Source organism: Oreochromis aureus, linkage group 16 (genome assembly GCF_013358895.1).
Source record: "Oreochromis aureus strain Israel breed Guangdong linkage group 16, ZZ_aureus, whole genome shotgun sequence".
Lineage (NCBI taxonomy): Eukaryota > Metazoa > Chordata > Actinopteri > Cichliformes > Cichlidae > Oreochromis > Oreochromis aureus.
The window spans coordinates 20,968,171-20,983,967 of NC_052957.1; the positions used below are offsets into that span (position 1 = coordinate 20,968,171).

General features: G+C 40.7%; 1 protein-coding gene across 1 annotated transcript; it reads right to left on the reverse strand.

Moving 5' to 3' along the window:
• Positions 1-830: 830 nt before the first annotated feature.
• Positions 831-14,573, reverse strand: me3 (malic enzyme 3, NADP(+)-dependent, mitochondrial). Its single transcript, XM_031734611.2, has 15 exons — positions 14,030-14,573; positions 13,472-13,694; positions 10,656-10,789; positions 8,447-8,596; positions 8,118-8,193; positions 7,866-8,027; positions 7,589-7,692; positions 7,404-7,513; positions 6,559-6,656; positions 4,508-4,621; positions 4,318-4,423; positions 3,567-3,709; positions 2,482-2,655; positions 2,247-2,345; positions 831-1,844 (listed from the first exon to the last, which is right to left on the reverse strand). Exons 2-15 carry the CDS (start codon positions 13,691-13,693, stop codon positions 1,683-1,685), a joined length of 1,854 nt encoding a protein of 617 aa, XP_031590471.1. The 5' UTR covers position 13,694; positions 14,030-14,573; the 3' UTR covers positions 831-1,682.
• Positions 14,574-15,797: the final 1,224 nt, after the last annotated feature.

Sequence of the window (15,797 nt, forward strand, 5' to 3'; positions counted from 1 at the left end):
GAATTATGCATTTGGTACACACAGTATGATCGCTGTAGAGGCACATGTTACTTAAAAGACAAAACCTGCCTGAGGAATACTGGTTGAAATGGTTGAAGTAAAATGGAAGGCCTGCCTGGCTCGGCTGCAGGGGAGGAGTGGTGCAGTGAGCTCAATGGGGCGGTGCTGGGGAGGCCAGAGAGAACACAGCTGGTGGCGTTTGGTCTGATAACAGTTTCTTCCCCTTTTTAGTGAGACGGGAGAGGAGTGGGGGAGAGTTTAGAACAGTTGAGACCGGAACTGACCAAACTGAACTGTTACAATAAGCAAAGCCAGAAATAAACATGACATCTCGCTATATCGAACTCTGTGTGTGTGAGAAGTGCATTTCACAGCCTGATTTTGTATAATCTTGTAGTATTTTGTGTTTCTCCCCCTTTCTTTTTTGTTTTGTTTTGTTTGTTTTCTCACAGTTGTTCTGTTATTAAATTGTACGGTTGTACTCCTTGTATGAAATTACAACCAATAAAACATAAATGATAAAAAAAAAGACAAAACCTGCACATAACACACTCATTAAACCTTTGACTGTCACCGCAGACTGTTTTCACTTTTATTTGGTGCCTTCTAGACTCTTAAAACTTACCCACATAACAGGTCATTAGTTTGAAAGAGACAGCCCGGAGAACCAGTGCTCAAAACCACTTTAAAACTGACAATGAAGTCTGGCTGCTTGGAAGCAAAATATAAAGATAAGGTTTGCATAAGACTTTTGCACAGTGCTGTATATGGTTGTAAGCTATGTAATCTGTTTGGAGGGGAAAAAAAAAAGAGTCCAGGATGCACTCATATCTTATTGATACTTTTATTTAAAAAGCTTCATGTTCCCTTTGAAAACTTCAAGCATATCTCTCAGTGCTAAAGCGTGCACAGCATCACGTTCTCTAGGAGTAAAATAAGATACAGCTGACAACTTTGGCAAAAACACATCAGGCGGAGCTCTTTACAAAACAAACAAAGGAAAGCACAGCACTGTGAACAAGAACGAGGATAACTCTCAATCTATCGATGCTTCCTCCAAACACATAAAAAAGAAGAAAGTAGTGCCTGCTTACAGAAATCACTTGCTTTATAAAGAAACGGAGGTTAATAATGGAGTGTTTTATGCCCTGTGTGCAGCCTAACATATGTGCACACAGGGACGGAGTGGAAAAATCTGGGACGAGCCAGATGTGTCTTCTATAACAGTTTGAACTTGGAATATGAAAACACGGATATCCTGAGTTCACACAGTAAGAGGCACAGAGAGTCTTCAAAATAAGTCCTCTGTTCCTTCATGTCAAGACAAGAAAAACATGTTGTGATACACTGTGAAATCAGATTGCAGCAGGAGTGTGGATTATGCAGTGATAATGATATCTGATATGCTTTTGTGCGTATTTAAAATGGTTTTTATGGAAAACTAAAAGTAGAGAGCTAAAAGAGGATAAAATGACTTGAAATAACAACACTCAGAAAACCGAGATAATCTTCTTATGTAGTATTTGGTTGGCTTTACTCTGGGGCAGCTGTTTAGTCACATAAATAAAAGAAAAGAGAGACAAAAAAACTAAAAGGCAAAATTTCAGAAGAGAGGCAATTTTTACGTGCCGCTACGGCAGCGTGTTTAGTTTAGAGAGAGAACGAGACGCCAGTCACCCCAATCACACGTCCTGGACCTTCATGGCCTCCTCTGGCCATTCGTATGTGTCCAGAGTGAAGGAGTCGTAATCGGAACTGTAGGTCTGAGACAGCACAAACGCCTCCTTGTCTTTAGGCTCCGGGTACACTGAAGCAGTGTTGTTTCTGTATGCGTAGTTGACGATCTGGGAAAGGAAGAAACAAAAAGAAAAATGGGGATTCTGGACACTTACAAGGGGCAGCTGTGGCCTATTCCCAACTCCCTGAGACACTGAGGCTGACACTTTGAGGCTGAACCGTTTCTCTTTTACTGTACCCGAGCAATCGATTCTGGGTAGAAAAGAACTAGGTCAGAGAAATGAAGATTAACATATATTTAAATTCCATGAATTTGATTACTGTTCAAATGTAAATATCACAATATACATCTTATGGCATATCCCTACTTAAGAATTCAAAACTTTATGGAAAAACCTCTTACAAGCCCAGTGAAGTCACCCACCAGAGGGCAGCAACCCACACTTAGTACTGCATACGATTGAGGTTATGTTTCAATAACAGAAGTACCAGCTGACCAGCTTTCCTACCTTCACTGCGATCTTGAAGGACACCTCTCTAATACTGTTGAGAGGAGGATAAAGCCTTCCCTCAGCCAGGTGCTCCTCTGTGACCATGTTGGCGATCGCCTGAGAGAAGCAGACAAGAACAAAGAGAGAGACCCATCACTGCGCTGAAAGTAAAAATAAAAGCCTCTAAAAATGTAGTTTTTCAAATAAAATCCTCATATAAATATGCGACGTACACAGTAATGGTGGAACGTACCTCTGCGGTGGTGAGGAAAACGTCATCAGATATGTGGCGGACTCCGCAGGCTATAACGCCCAAAGCGACTCCAGGGAAGACGTAGGCGTTGTTACCCTGCCCGGGGTAGAAGGTGCGTCCATCTGCCAGCGTCACCTTATCAAAGGGACTTCCACTAGCAAAGATGCCCCGGCCCTTGTTAAAGAGAGGGGAAGGAGCGAGTTCACTTCATTAATGATAAAAATGATGATGGAAAAGGTAAACCATGCAAGAACGTGGTGCTGTGATGCTGTGAATGCTTCATGATTTCATGGTGTTGGAAAGGCAAATTCATTTACAATCCAATTCCAAAAATGTTAGGACGCTGTGTAAAATATAAGTAACAACAGAAGTGTCATAAAGCCTTGTTTTAATCACAGCAGAACGCAGAAAACGCATCAGATGTTTAAACTGAGAAAATGAACCATTTTATTAAAAAATATCTCCTTTTGACTTTGAACACATCTCAGAAAGGGTGGAATGGGAGGACCAACAGTAAGCAGTACTAAAAAGAAACAGAAACTTGCAGCTAATGTGGTTCACTGGGAACAGCTCAGTAGCAAGATTTGGTTTAAAAACAACTTCTACAAAGTAAACATTTGGCAACATGAGGTTTCATCTACAAATTGTGGAACATTTTCAGGATAATGTTATTTAATGTCAAATCGTAAAGACTTTTAATAGCTCGATGTCTACACAAAACAAAAAGCATGACGAATCCTTTATCAGACAAGAATGGGTCAGCATTCCTCTGACAGCATTCCTCCTGTCTGACAGCTGGTCTTCTCAGTTCCCAGATGTTTACAGAGTGTTGTTAAAAGAAGAAATGATGCCACACAGTGGCAAACATAACCCCTGCCCCAACTTTTCTGAGACGTGCTGCTCCCATCAAACTAAAAAGGACCTTATTTTTTTCTTAAAATTGTACATTTTTTCAGTTGAAACATTTGCTGTGATTTCTCCGCTCTATTGTGAATAAAACGTTTATGAGTTTATTTTAAACAGCATCCAAACTTTGTTGGAATTGGGGTTGTAATTTTGGGGGGGTGAGTTGAGTTGAGCGTTACCTCCGTGAGCTTGTAGCACTGCTCTGCTGTGCACTCGGCCTTGCTGGTAGGATTACTCAGAGCAAAGATGATTGGCCTCTCGTTGAAAGACGCCATGTCTTTAATAATCTTCTCTGTAAAGGCTCCTCCAATTGCAGCGACGCCTTTTCCAAAACGAGAACACACCAGGTTCACCACAACAACGGCACTAACACAATGTTGTATCAGTGCTGTCATTTAAAGGACTCTGATCCTGGTTTAGTGAAATCGGTTTAAAATTAAAGCCTTAGTTTTTAGTTTCTAAGTTAGGATCCATTTCTTTTAGTAGTTATCTTACTTAAGTTAAGTTAAATGAATTAATTAAAAAAATCATAATTTGAATGTTGAAACAACGCTGTCTTGTCATCAAAATGGCTCTACAGTTCTGGCAGTTCATCAAACATGCAGTGTTTGGAATTTAAACCAATAAACATCGAAAATACTGTTGAATTTGATAAATTGGGTTAAATGAAAAGAGAGATAATTAGTTGATTTGTAGCAAATGACTAAGGTGTTACTCTAACAAACAAAGCTGGACGCAAGAAATTCACCTTTAATAGCTTTCTGTGTTTTCCTGTACCTGGTTGGGAATTAGTGTAAATGGTTAAATATAAAAGGTTAAAAAATAGTTTTATGTATGACACTGTGGATGTTTTTAGCCTTTAAAGTAATACAAAGCTGAAAAAAATCCCAGGATTTATCCAGTGCATGCACTTCGCTGAAGTAAACTCACCTATAATGGCAGTGGGTTTGATGGTGCTCACCACCTCCTCTAGTGTTTTAATTTGTGCGTGCTCATGAGCAAACTCCTCCTTCTCGTGGTTTAGGTGGCTTCTTCCCTGTATTTGTTTATAAAGATCTCGTTTCACGACTCCACATCCAGCTGTTTTTTGCTTTAGGAAACACATGAGGAAATATTTTACCTTCACAATGAGGCCCTTTGAGTCCACCATCCAGATCTTCTTGACAGCTTCTTCTTTACTCAATCCTTCCTTGGCCATGGCCATTATAAGCAGATGAGCAATACCCAAAGCAGCCTGGTGGGGAGAAATAAACAGTTAGAGAAATTCTCCATCTGCATTATAGTCCCCACTTTTAGATGCAAACCTAATCTCAATAAATATTTAGGCTACGGTGGTACAAAGGCAATTAGTGAATTGTAAATGCAATGGCAGCACCACATTACAAAAAATTGGGATTGGGGGTAATGCTAGAAAGTAATGCTAAACAAATTGAGTTAATTTGTAATAGGAGAGGGTATTTAAAAAAAAAACACCAATAAAAAAATTACACAGAGGAAGAGTCTATCAGATTTAAAGATGGAGATAGCTGGACCAGTCTGTGAAAGACTTGTTAATGAAATAATCAAACGAAGGAAATTTTTATTCATTGAGTTCTTGACATAGAACCAAATCATAACAATAGTCACCTTTAGACTGTAAAGTAAAGGCCCTTCAATATTAGAGAGAAAAAACCCCTTTTAACAGGAAGAAACCGGTGGCAGTACCAGGCTTAGGGAAAAGGAGCCTTTTGCCTCGACTGGTTGGTGGTGATGGGAAAGAGAAACAGGAGAGCCCAGAGAGATGAGGGTGAGGCATAACCACGGCAAGAGAAGAGCCAAATTTTAATGACATCCAGAGGTGGTGTATAAACATCTGAGGCGATGTTTGAAAGAGATGAGTGGAGAAAATTCACTCATTGGAAGCCACCCAGCATCTTAGGGCTTCTTCTGAGTCACCTATTCCAGCCCTATAACTATATTTACAGCATTATGGCCGAGTTACGACAATACCTAATCAGCCTTTTACAACTGAGAGGTAAAAAGTAAAGGGTATTAAGCCTAATATTAAAAGACAAAATGGTGTCTCCTAAATCCAAACTGGCAGCTGATGTTCTCCAGGTTATCACTCCAGGAACCACAAAATTCAACAAATTTTCAACAAAGAATTTGTGGATTTCATGATGCATCCATTCATTTTATTCTGCTTCTCCAAGATCAGCTGATTTTATGATTTATTTTATCAAAAGCAAGAGATAATTCTCTCTGCGAGAGACAACACTGAATCTTAAATGGTTGTGATCTTTAAAGCAAATCCCATTTATTATTATTTATTTGCTAATAAACAATTTGCCAGTCTATTTTTATTAACAACAACCAATGCAAAATTAAAAGAGTAAAGAAAAGACATAAGAAGCAGCTATCAGCCGTCAGAGTTGTCGGGCGGAACATGAACGATGAATAAAAAACTACAAATAAAAATGTTAGGAAAATCTTTTTACGTTTTGTGTTCCTGAAAAGAAAAGTTGCTTGGTATATTAGAATATTGGATTTATAAAAACCACCAAATATGTGATTTAGGGCCCAGCATTACAAACAGACGCTGTGCTGCAGTGTAAATAACACCCTTAAAACAACGTTCCCTGGTGGTCGGGCTCGTTCAAGACGGAATGAGGTCAAGTGGAAAACTGTCCAATGATCCCAAAAATCCAAAGCTGAAATTTTTCTAGAAAGATATGGATGCTGTATTCTCTGAGCTCAAGAGAATACTGGTTCGTCAGTTCGCACACATTTGGAAAACTGGGACGCTACAGAGGTGCATTAGTGGACATGTCATGTAAATGTCCACATCTGTGCACCATTAATGGCAGACTGCATATACAGGTAATGGAGAAACATGTGCTGCCACATTGTGTACGCATTTCACTTCTCAAAGAAAAATGCTGCTTTCTCATTTTTTTAATGTAGTGCTGGCATCAAATTAAAAATCTAGTGTATAGCATGTTCTCTTCTTCAAAATACAGTAAAATCTGGTATTTTATCTTTCAAACGTTTTTTTTTTTTTTTGTATAGAGTAAATGAAGAGAAACGGGAGAGCCAATTTGACAGAAGGCGCTGCTTTCCTATCTCTCGGGGATTAAGGACGGTTATTTTTGCTCCAAACAGCATAAAATCCTAGAGAGCAAATCCTCTTACCTCGCCTGCCCCTTGGAAGACAAAAGTGTGGTCTGACAATTTGTTCTTGGTGATCTTTAAAGCTGCTAAGATCCCCGCAACAGCTACAGAAGCAGTGCCTGCAGGAAAAACAAAACACTCGTGATTGCTGTCTGAAGTCTCTCTCATGATCTCTTACAGTGAAACACTGTACAAACAAAAACAAACAAAAAAGGATTCATATGAAAGTGGTTGAAAATCAGTGAAAAAGCAGTTAAGTGAAACTTTGTAACTATTGAAAGAAGAAAATTAAAGAGGCAACACTATCAGCACTGACACTGACTTTTTTAAATTAAAATTTCCATGTGTGGTTTTCTTCAGCTAGTATGACCAGTTACTTTAATTACAAAGCATTAGTTTGACTTTTATTTGTATGATCTGCTTCACTGTACTAAACAGCCAGAAAGTAGCTGATCTTGGACTTGAAGCAGCAGCTATTTGATTTCCTCTAAGTAACCTGATGCGTTACAGTCACGAAGATTTTCTGATTTCTTTTTTATTGCAGAACTAAAATGATGATCATCACTGGGGAACAGTTGGTGCTTTATGACTTTGGCTAGTGAGGGCAAATATAACCGCCTGTTTAGTGTAAGCTGCTCTATTTTCACAACTTTGTTTCATTTTTAGTTTTGAGTCATTACAGAATCTTGATCTGAGTTTGCTATGTTTTCATTTGCCGTCTGAAGCATTGTATTTCTGAAACAGGAATCCTGCAAAATGAGGAAGATTTCAGAGATATGTTACCCCACTGAAACCATCGACATATTGTAGTGTATATTATAAAAGGTCAGAAACTCCTGGCTGTAACGCGATGAGTAATAAAGCACCTTGGATGTCGTCGTTGAAGGTACAGTATCGATTCCTGTACTTGTTGAGGATGCGAAATGCGTTGCTGTTGGCGAAATCCTCAAACTGTATGAGGCAGTTCATCCCGTACCTGTGGAGGAACAGCGTGGTTAGTCTGACATCAGCACTGCCTCCTCATCCTTCATTCGCCTGTGCTTTCACTCACTTATCTGTCACTGCCTGCATGAACTCGTCGATCAGTTCATCGTACTCCTTTCCTCTGATTCTCTTGTGCTTCAACCCGATGTACAGAGGGTCATTGAGCAATGCCTGAACAGAAAGATGTTTAACAGGTCAGCAATTTAATCAAAGAGTTAAACCGTGCATGCATGCATAGGCATCTGTAAACTATTGCGAGATCTTTGATATTATATCACTTGAACCAGGTTTTATGAGCTGCTATGCCAGCTCATAAAACCTGATTGCTCTGAGGTCATGCTCACCTGGTTGTCTGTGCCAACATCCAGTAGCACAGGGAGACACTGCTGTGGCCGAACCCCACCGCAGGCTGTGTAAAGCGCCAGCTTCCCTACAGGAATGCCCATCCCATAGCTGCCCAGGTCCCCAAGGCCGAGGATACGCTCCCCATCAGTCACTACGATGGCCTGTGGATGAAGCAGACACTTTCACTAACGTGTCTGAGACATTATGTTCTCAGAAATCAGCAGCCACCAGATTAAGTGCGTGCCGTTTACCTTTATGTCTTCTTCTGGCCAGGAGTTGAGCATCGTGGCAATGTGGCCTCGGTCATGGATGGTGATAAAGAGTCCTCTGTAAATGAGTCAAGTGATGATACAAGTAGTTAGATCTGTTTTCTAACAGACACTGATGCCGATACACATCCACACCAAAAGCGGCACAAAATGAGGCCAAAACAAGCACGAGAACAAGGAAAAAAATCATTTAAGCCCATGCACACTGTAGGGCTCAAATCTTAACGATTTATTTTAATTAAAGCAAATATCTAACCCAGCACTAGCAAGGTGTACCTAATGAAGTGGCTGATGAGTGGAATGAAGCTTACCTTGGTCTCCTGAAGGCGAGTCCATATTGCTGGCAAGCCAAGCCGACAGTGGGAGTGTAGACGATTGGCATGAACTCCTCGATGTCAGAGGTCAGCAAACGGTAGAACAACTTCTCATTTCTGTCCTGTAGTGTCATCAACAGGATGTACCTGAGACAGAGAGAACCATTACGATGTGTTTCAGAAACGCAGTAGGCCATTTCTGATCTAAATATTTCTGTATAACTATAATCTGTCTAGTAAAAAAATCCCCAGAACCCCTTTTATTTTATTTTTTGGATATTTAACCATTATTTGGCTTAACGCAGTGAGATGCTGGTCGTTTGATTCAGTGAACCACTTTGTTCAAGACTGAAATCTGGACAAAATTTTGGGAACTGAGGAAAACTTCTCCCGTGGTTTTGTGCCATTCTTGTTTCATGTAAGATTTCAGTTGCTCAAAGGTTTGTGGCTGTTTTAGACTGCAGGCAGGTCAGTTAACACTCTGACTCTACTACAGGGCCATGCTGTCACACTGCTCTCTTTGAAAAAGGCATCAACTGGAGGGCCGCATATTGCTCCAAAATGTGAATGTTTAGTGCTCAGTATTAATGACGCTGACCTTCTCCTTTTTAGTTTTTTAGTTAGTAAACAACAATGACCGTGATAATGAAATCCTACAAATAGTTTCCAGATTTGCTTTCAAACTGTCCACAGCTGCCCACTCATTCTGTTGCAGAGAGCACCCCTGTCTTTACTTATGTCTCTGCTTCTCTGGTTTCCGTGTTTTCATTTTCATCATGTTATTGGCTCTGCCCATAAGATCTCCCACCAGTAGTGGTGCAACGGATCACAGTTGATCCGTAATCCGAACCGATCCCACTCCACGGTTTGGGACGCACGTGATCCGAAGATTCGAAAAAGAAGGATAAAAGTATGCGTATGGTGTGCGTGGTCAGTCTGTCAAGCGATAGTTATGGCCAGCGCTAGCGGTCCAAGTGGAGGAGCAGAGGAGTTTGCGGCATTTAAGCAGCCCTTTGCTGCCCAGTCCGACCGGGCTAAAGCTATTACAAAAGTTACTGGGGTGTTTAGCTGCAGACGGGAGGCCATATTCCCTTGTGCAAAACAAGGGGTTTAAACTATGATGAACGTGCTTGAGCCCCGCTATGATATCCCGTTGCGCGTCCACTTCACTGAACTGTCCCAGGCATCTTTTGTTGCCCAACTACAAATGGGTGGACCTCCAGGTCAACGGAAAGCTACGTGACCGTGACCGCTCATTATATCACAGCGGAGTGGTAGATACAAAGCCCTGTACTGCCCTATACTGCACCTTAATTTGTTTTTATACACACATTATATATATATATATATATATATATATATTTATATATATATATATATATATATATATATATATATATATATATATATATATATATACATTTATATATATATATATATATATATATATATATATATATATATACATTTATATATATATATATATATATATATATATATATATATATATATATATATATAAAACAAATATGTTATGCTTTTATATATATATATATATATATAATTTGTTTATATATATATATATATATATTTAACTGCGAAGTTTCATATATATATATATATATATATATATATATATATATATATATATATATATATATATATATATATATACATACATATATATATATATATATAATGAGTCTTGAGTTGAATGTTTTAATAGGCAAAAAAAATACTTAATTAAGTTAATAAGTAAATGTTAAAATTTTGTCTTTTTTTCTTTTTTTTGATCCGAAAATTGATCCGATCCGTGACTTAAAACCGTGATCCGATCCGAACCGTGAGATTTTTGATCCGTTGCACCACTACCCACCAGGTCTTTGTATTTCAGCATTCCACAACTTTCCCAGTCTTTTGCTACCTCTTTATCCACTTTTTTGAAAAGCACGCCTTTGACTTCGTATTACTGTATTTTTGCACCATTATGGCTTAAATATTTTAACCAAAGTGTTATAATGACTTGGAAAGAGTCACATATGTTGTGTGAAACAACCACAAGTCTGGATACTGCTTTGCAAGCATTTAGCGGGAGCCCTGATAAGCAGCATGTTCATTGGGACAACCTCACTGAACTTCTGCAGCTGTCGTGTGGTTTCCATCTTGAACAGCACCAGCTTTATTGTTAATGAGTCTGTTCTCTCACTTGTCTAGAGGATTAGTGCGTGTTTCGTAGCTCTTCATGACGCGCAGGACTTGGACATCCTGGGACAGGAAGCAGGGGGGTAGCAGGCCGTGGATACCCAGTTGTAAGCGCTCCTCCAGGGTGAATGCCATTCCCTGTAGGGTGGAAGAAGGCCGATTATGCAACGCTAAACTAAGTAACAAATCCAGTCAATCCAGACCACAGTGACTCATCCTTTAGGCATCACAATGTGAGCTTCATTATGAGTTAGTATATACAAGCACGGTGGTCTTTTTCATGTTTTTTCTATATGTAAACCGGCTGCCATCTTTGTATTGAAAACAAATGCAGAGCAAAAAGAACATGTAGTAAACAACAAAAGAATGAGACTGAGGTTTTTTTCTGGTCAGCAGACTTGTACCCTTCTGCCTTCCGGTTACAGTTACTGTTGCTGCTCTCCACCCTCCACACTGGCATTCTTCCCACAAAGAGTGCTCATAGGTGGGGGCGTGGGGTTTAATCTATTTATTCTGCCCAATAGTAAAGGGAGCCTGAACCCACTCCCCTGTCAGCTCGACTTCTCTTTCCTCGTCGTCCCCTCCTTTGATTCTTCCTCTAGTGAAAACACTGACCTACATGGGGGGAAAAAACTGGCCTTTCTAGGCTCAGCTTGTTTTTCTGTGGGTCTTCATGAGCCCATGTCCTGCAAATTATTCATGCTGGCAGAGTGGAGGGTGAAATATGATGGTGCTATTTACTCCTAGAGTTATTACACAAGCTGCACGCTTTGCATTTTAACTGCGAGTTTCACGCCACGTGGCACCACCGTGCATGACAATGGGTTCTGCAGCCTAGGGCGGGTCGTTAAATGGAAACAATGATTCATTAGTACATTAAACAACAAAAAAGATTAGCATTGAACAGAAAGAAGGAAGGACAACTGCATGGAAAACATTTTAATGTATTCCTGGAAGCAGAGGTGACTGAGGAGAAAGTCTCAGATTAACAAAGATGTGCAAAAGCTATCAGAGCGAGCAGGTAAAGAGGCGCTAAAGTAAACCCATTAAGGTGACACTCCTCACCAGGAGTTATAATTAACCCACATTACACACAGCGTGTTAACACACAGAGAAGAAAGTGAAGCTGAAAATGTGGGCGTGTGTGTGTGAGCTGTAAAGTGCTATTAGCTTAACCTTTAATCAGACCTTATCATTGGTAAAAGATTAAAACCTGTAATATAATTTTACAGCAGAATACAGCAAAGGGTACAATGAGATTCACCTGAACTGATTTAGTTAAATGGGTTTTTTTTTTTTACTTGGGTGAGGGACTGACTTGGACTGTAACACTGTGTGATCAGAGCTCATCTGGTTTCTATGGAAACACTGAGTGCAGACTGCATACTGTCATCTGTGCTGGAAAGGATTGTTTGACAGGAAGTTTCAAACACAAAGATTTCACTTGGTAGTTTGAAAAGTTGTTTTTTTTTTTTTATCAAAGCGGGGCTTCACTTCCTGATTGCTTGCACTTAACTGACCTATGAATCAGCACGTAGCTGCTGACTCGACACCAGCGCTGGTGGAAGGAAACATGACTGACCTGATATCAAGCAAAATCTGGTGTTTTTGCAGTGCTAACAAGGCACAAAAAAATATACTATCTGTGAATTCACTTTTTGAAAATGATGACAGTCTATGTATTTATTACAATCCACAGAGACAGAGGCAGAGTACGACAGATGTTACAGGAATCTGTAGAGAGACCATTCACAGCTATGTCAGTCTACTATGTTGTATAAAAAGGAAGTGCTGTGGCATTCATATTTGACTTACGAGCAGTTTATAATGTGATATTTTTATTGTACTCTCTGTTTATGTTCCCCCACCATCATACATGGTAAGCGGGACATCATGTGGCCTGTAGACACGGCTGTGTGAGCCAGGCTGGGTGTAAGAAATATGGTTCCTTGCAGTAGTTTGACATCGAAGAGGTTAAAAAAGTATATTAATGTCCATTGTTATGGCCTTAAAATGATGCGCTTGCTACTGCCTTGGTGCCTTTTGTGATGCTTTTTTTTTTTTTTTAAATGTATTGCTCATAAATGTCAAATCTTTGGAGATTTTACCATTTCACCTTATGTTACACACCCCAAAGAAATACATTTACATTACGATTAGGCTTCAATTATGAAGCCACTATCAGCTCTGGCATGTGGCCTCTGTGTTTGTTTGTGTGTAATAAAAACACTGCATTGCTCATAAACGTCAAACCTTTTGAGATTTTACTGTTTTACCTTATATTACACACCCAAAAGAAATACATTTACATTACGATTAGGCTTTGTTAGGAAAGCAACTATCAACTCTAGCATGTGGCCTCTGTGTTTGTTTGTGTGTAATAAAAACACTGCGCTGCTCATAAATGTCAAATCTTTGGAAATGTTACCGTTTCACCTTATATTACACACCCAAAAGAAATACATTTACATTGCGATTAGGATTTGATTATGAAGTCACTATCAGCTCTGGCCTCTGTGTGTGTGTGTGTGTGTGTGTGTGTGTGTGTGTAATAAACACACACACATTATTCGTTCGCAGTGTTACATCTACAGAAGCAACTAAAATCATTAAAAGCCACACAACAGACAAATCACATCCACATGGACCTAAAGTAGAAGTGACTGATCTATAATAATAACAGGCATAATCTGCAGTGGAAAACTGATTTTATACGTGTCATTACCTGATATTAAACATATGCACGAAGCATTGTAAGATGTGCTGCTTGCCTCACTCTAGATTCGGGGAAGCTGTAATTCGGGACAGGCATGTGCTCACCTTGTTGAGGTGGGGGTTTCTGGTGATGTCGTAGCCCCTCTTCTTAGTATTCACGCTGGGCTTGCGGCTCGTCCCGGAGTGGCAGACCCGCACAGCCTGGAAAGAGGCCCTGTCGGCCGACAGGACCCCTGCAGCCGGGGCACCTGATAGGACCCTCATCATCCCGCCTGTGGCCGTGCGCCTGCACAGGGACAGTGCGGCTCTTCCTGGGAGAGAGTTCATGCTGCCAGAGGGTAGCAAAGACACAGAAGACATGCTGTGAATAACACGGTTCAGCTGATCCTGCACTGCAAGAGAGTCTGACCCGGGTCACCAACTAAGATAAACAACAGGTGCTCCGGTCTCAGCAGACCTCACACATACAGTGATAGCACTGAAATGACTCAGTGATGAAGACTAAAGCCGCTGCGATGGGCATGTTTTTACAGAAACCTTGCTCCGTGGAGCTAGCTGCTGTTAGCTTCACGGCAGTTATTGTTTTTCTTTACCGGCGGAATGCTGTCAAGCTGCTAATGCTAGCTAGCATGTGGCTAATACTTCGTTAGCCGCTGCCCTCACCTGGAATCTACGAGAAGCTGCTGTCCACCTGACTTCTGTCTTCACAGGCAGACGCTGTGTCTTCTCTGGCCGGGTACTCCGGTTGGTATGTTTTTTACTGGACGCTGGGGGTGGTGGTGAGGGGAGGAAGGAGGATCGACAGCTAACAGCTGATCCAGACTCACTTCCCTCCTTCAGTCAGCCTCTCCAATCAGCTTGCAGCCTAATCCCCTCTCCCCCCTCACAGCCTCCATCCTCCATCCTCACGGCCTCCATCTTCAGCATCTGCACATAGAAATTACACTTCAAGCTCGGTGGATTGGATTACCAAGGAGAACCGCAGTCTGTTTTTAATAGTAAAAGATGCATGCGCATAAAGTGAATGTTTGCACTTGATCATCCTGACTGTTCTATATGCAAGTACATTGAAAGTCACTGTAGGCTTACAGTGACTGAAAAAAACAAAAATTAGTTCACTGGCACAAACGGGCATTTCAAAAGCCGGTGACTGTATAAATACATATATATGTTTTCAACAGTTACTGGTCATGACACCGAACGAAAATAAAACATAAAAGATAAAACCATCTGTGGCCACGGGTCATATTAAAACGTGCTGGCTCCCTCTGCTGCAAACCGACAGTATCTACAAATCTAGAGCACTTGGAAAAGACTTCATGTAGTGAACCACATGCACGAAGAGCCACTCAGGCTTTACCTGATTGGTGATACCCTGGAGCACTGTTGCCTACAAGTCCATGATACACATCACAGTATAAATGGAATATTCAGACTGCCTTAGTTTAAGCAAAGTTTACCTGGAAGCTGCCAAACCAGTGAAAGGATCTACCACCATTTTTTGGCTGCTGCTGTTAGTAAACCCTACAAGCAGCTCATCTGCCTCCATCCAGGCCTTGACAGATGAGGGAAGGTTTATTTTGATTGGTATATTACCACTTTTGCCTTCAGAACTGCCTTAAATCTTTGCGACATAGAGTCAAAAAGGTGCTGGAAATATTCCTCAGAGATTTTAGTTTAGAGAGAGAGAGAGACTAGTTTAGTCTTCAACAAGTGAAATAAATGCAAATTCAATTGGGTTAAGATCAGATGATTGACTTGGCCATTCAAGAATATTCCATAAATATTTAATAAACTCCTGGGTTGCTTTGGCTGTATGTTTTGGGTCATTGTCTATCTGTATCATGAGACGGTGTCCAATCAACCAACCCTGGAAAGTAAAATTGGAAAAAAGTTTGGGAGGAGGCCCCGGGGCAAACCCAGGACACACTGGAGAGCTTATAACTCTCGGCTGGCCTGGGAACGCCTTGGTGTTCCCCCAGAGAAACTGGAGTAGGTGGCTGGGGAGAGGGAGGTCTGGGATTCTCTGCTTGGGCTGCTGCCCCCGTGACCCGGCCCCGGATAAGTGGAAGAAAATGGATGGATGGATGGAAGTTTGAATTCATATTTATGGTTCCTACTACCTCAAACCCCAGTATCTTCAGTTATATTTGGTTAAACAATTACAAGGACAGAGAACTGAAAGCCACTTCTTTCTGTCATATTTTCAGCAAACCTGCCTATGCATGCCCACAGTGGCCAGGTGTGGATGGTTTTTATGTGCAGGGCAAAGCTAAGTTGTCCCTCGCAGACCACAAATGGTTGTGTCCACACAGAGCCCAGGGGTTTGCGTGGCTTTGAAGCCATAGGTTATCTGTGGGCTCAAGTCGATGTAGGCTAGGCCATGTTTTCCTAGATTTATTATGTCAAGATTAAAATGTTGTATTTATGT

Coding starts and splice junctions, on each gene's coding strand:
- me3 (XM_031734611.2), bottom strand. CDS start 13,693: ATGAACTCTCTCCCAGGAAGAGCCGCACTGTCCCTGTGCAGGCGCACG. Junction 8,028..8,117: donor GGCCAGAAGAAGACATAAAG/GTAAACGGCACG, acceptor CTTCATCCACAG/GCCATCGTAGTGACTGATGG. Junction 4,622..6,558: donor TCTTCCAAGGGGCAGGCGAG/GTAAGAGGATTT, acceptor TCTCCCCACCAG/GCTGCTTTGGGTATTGCTCA.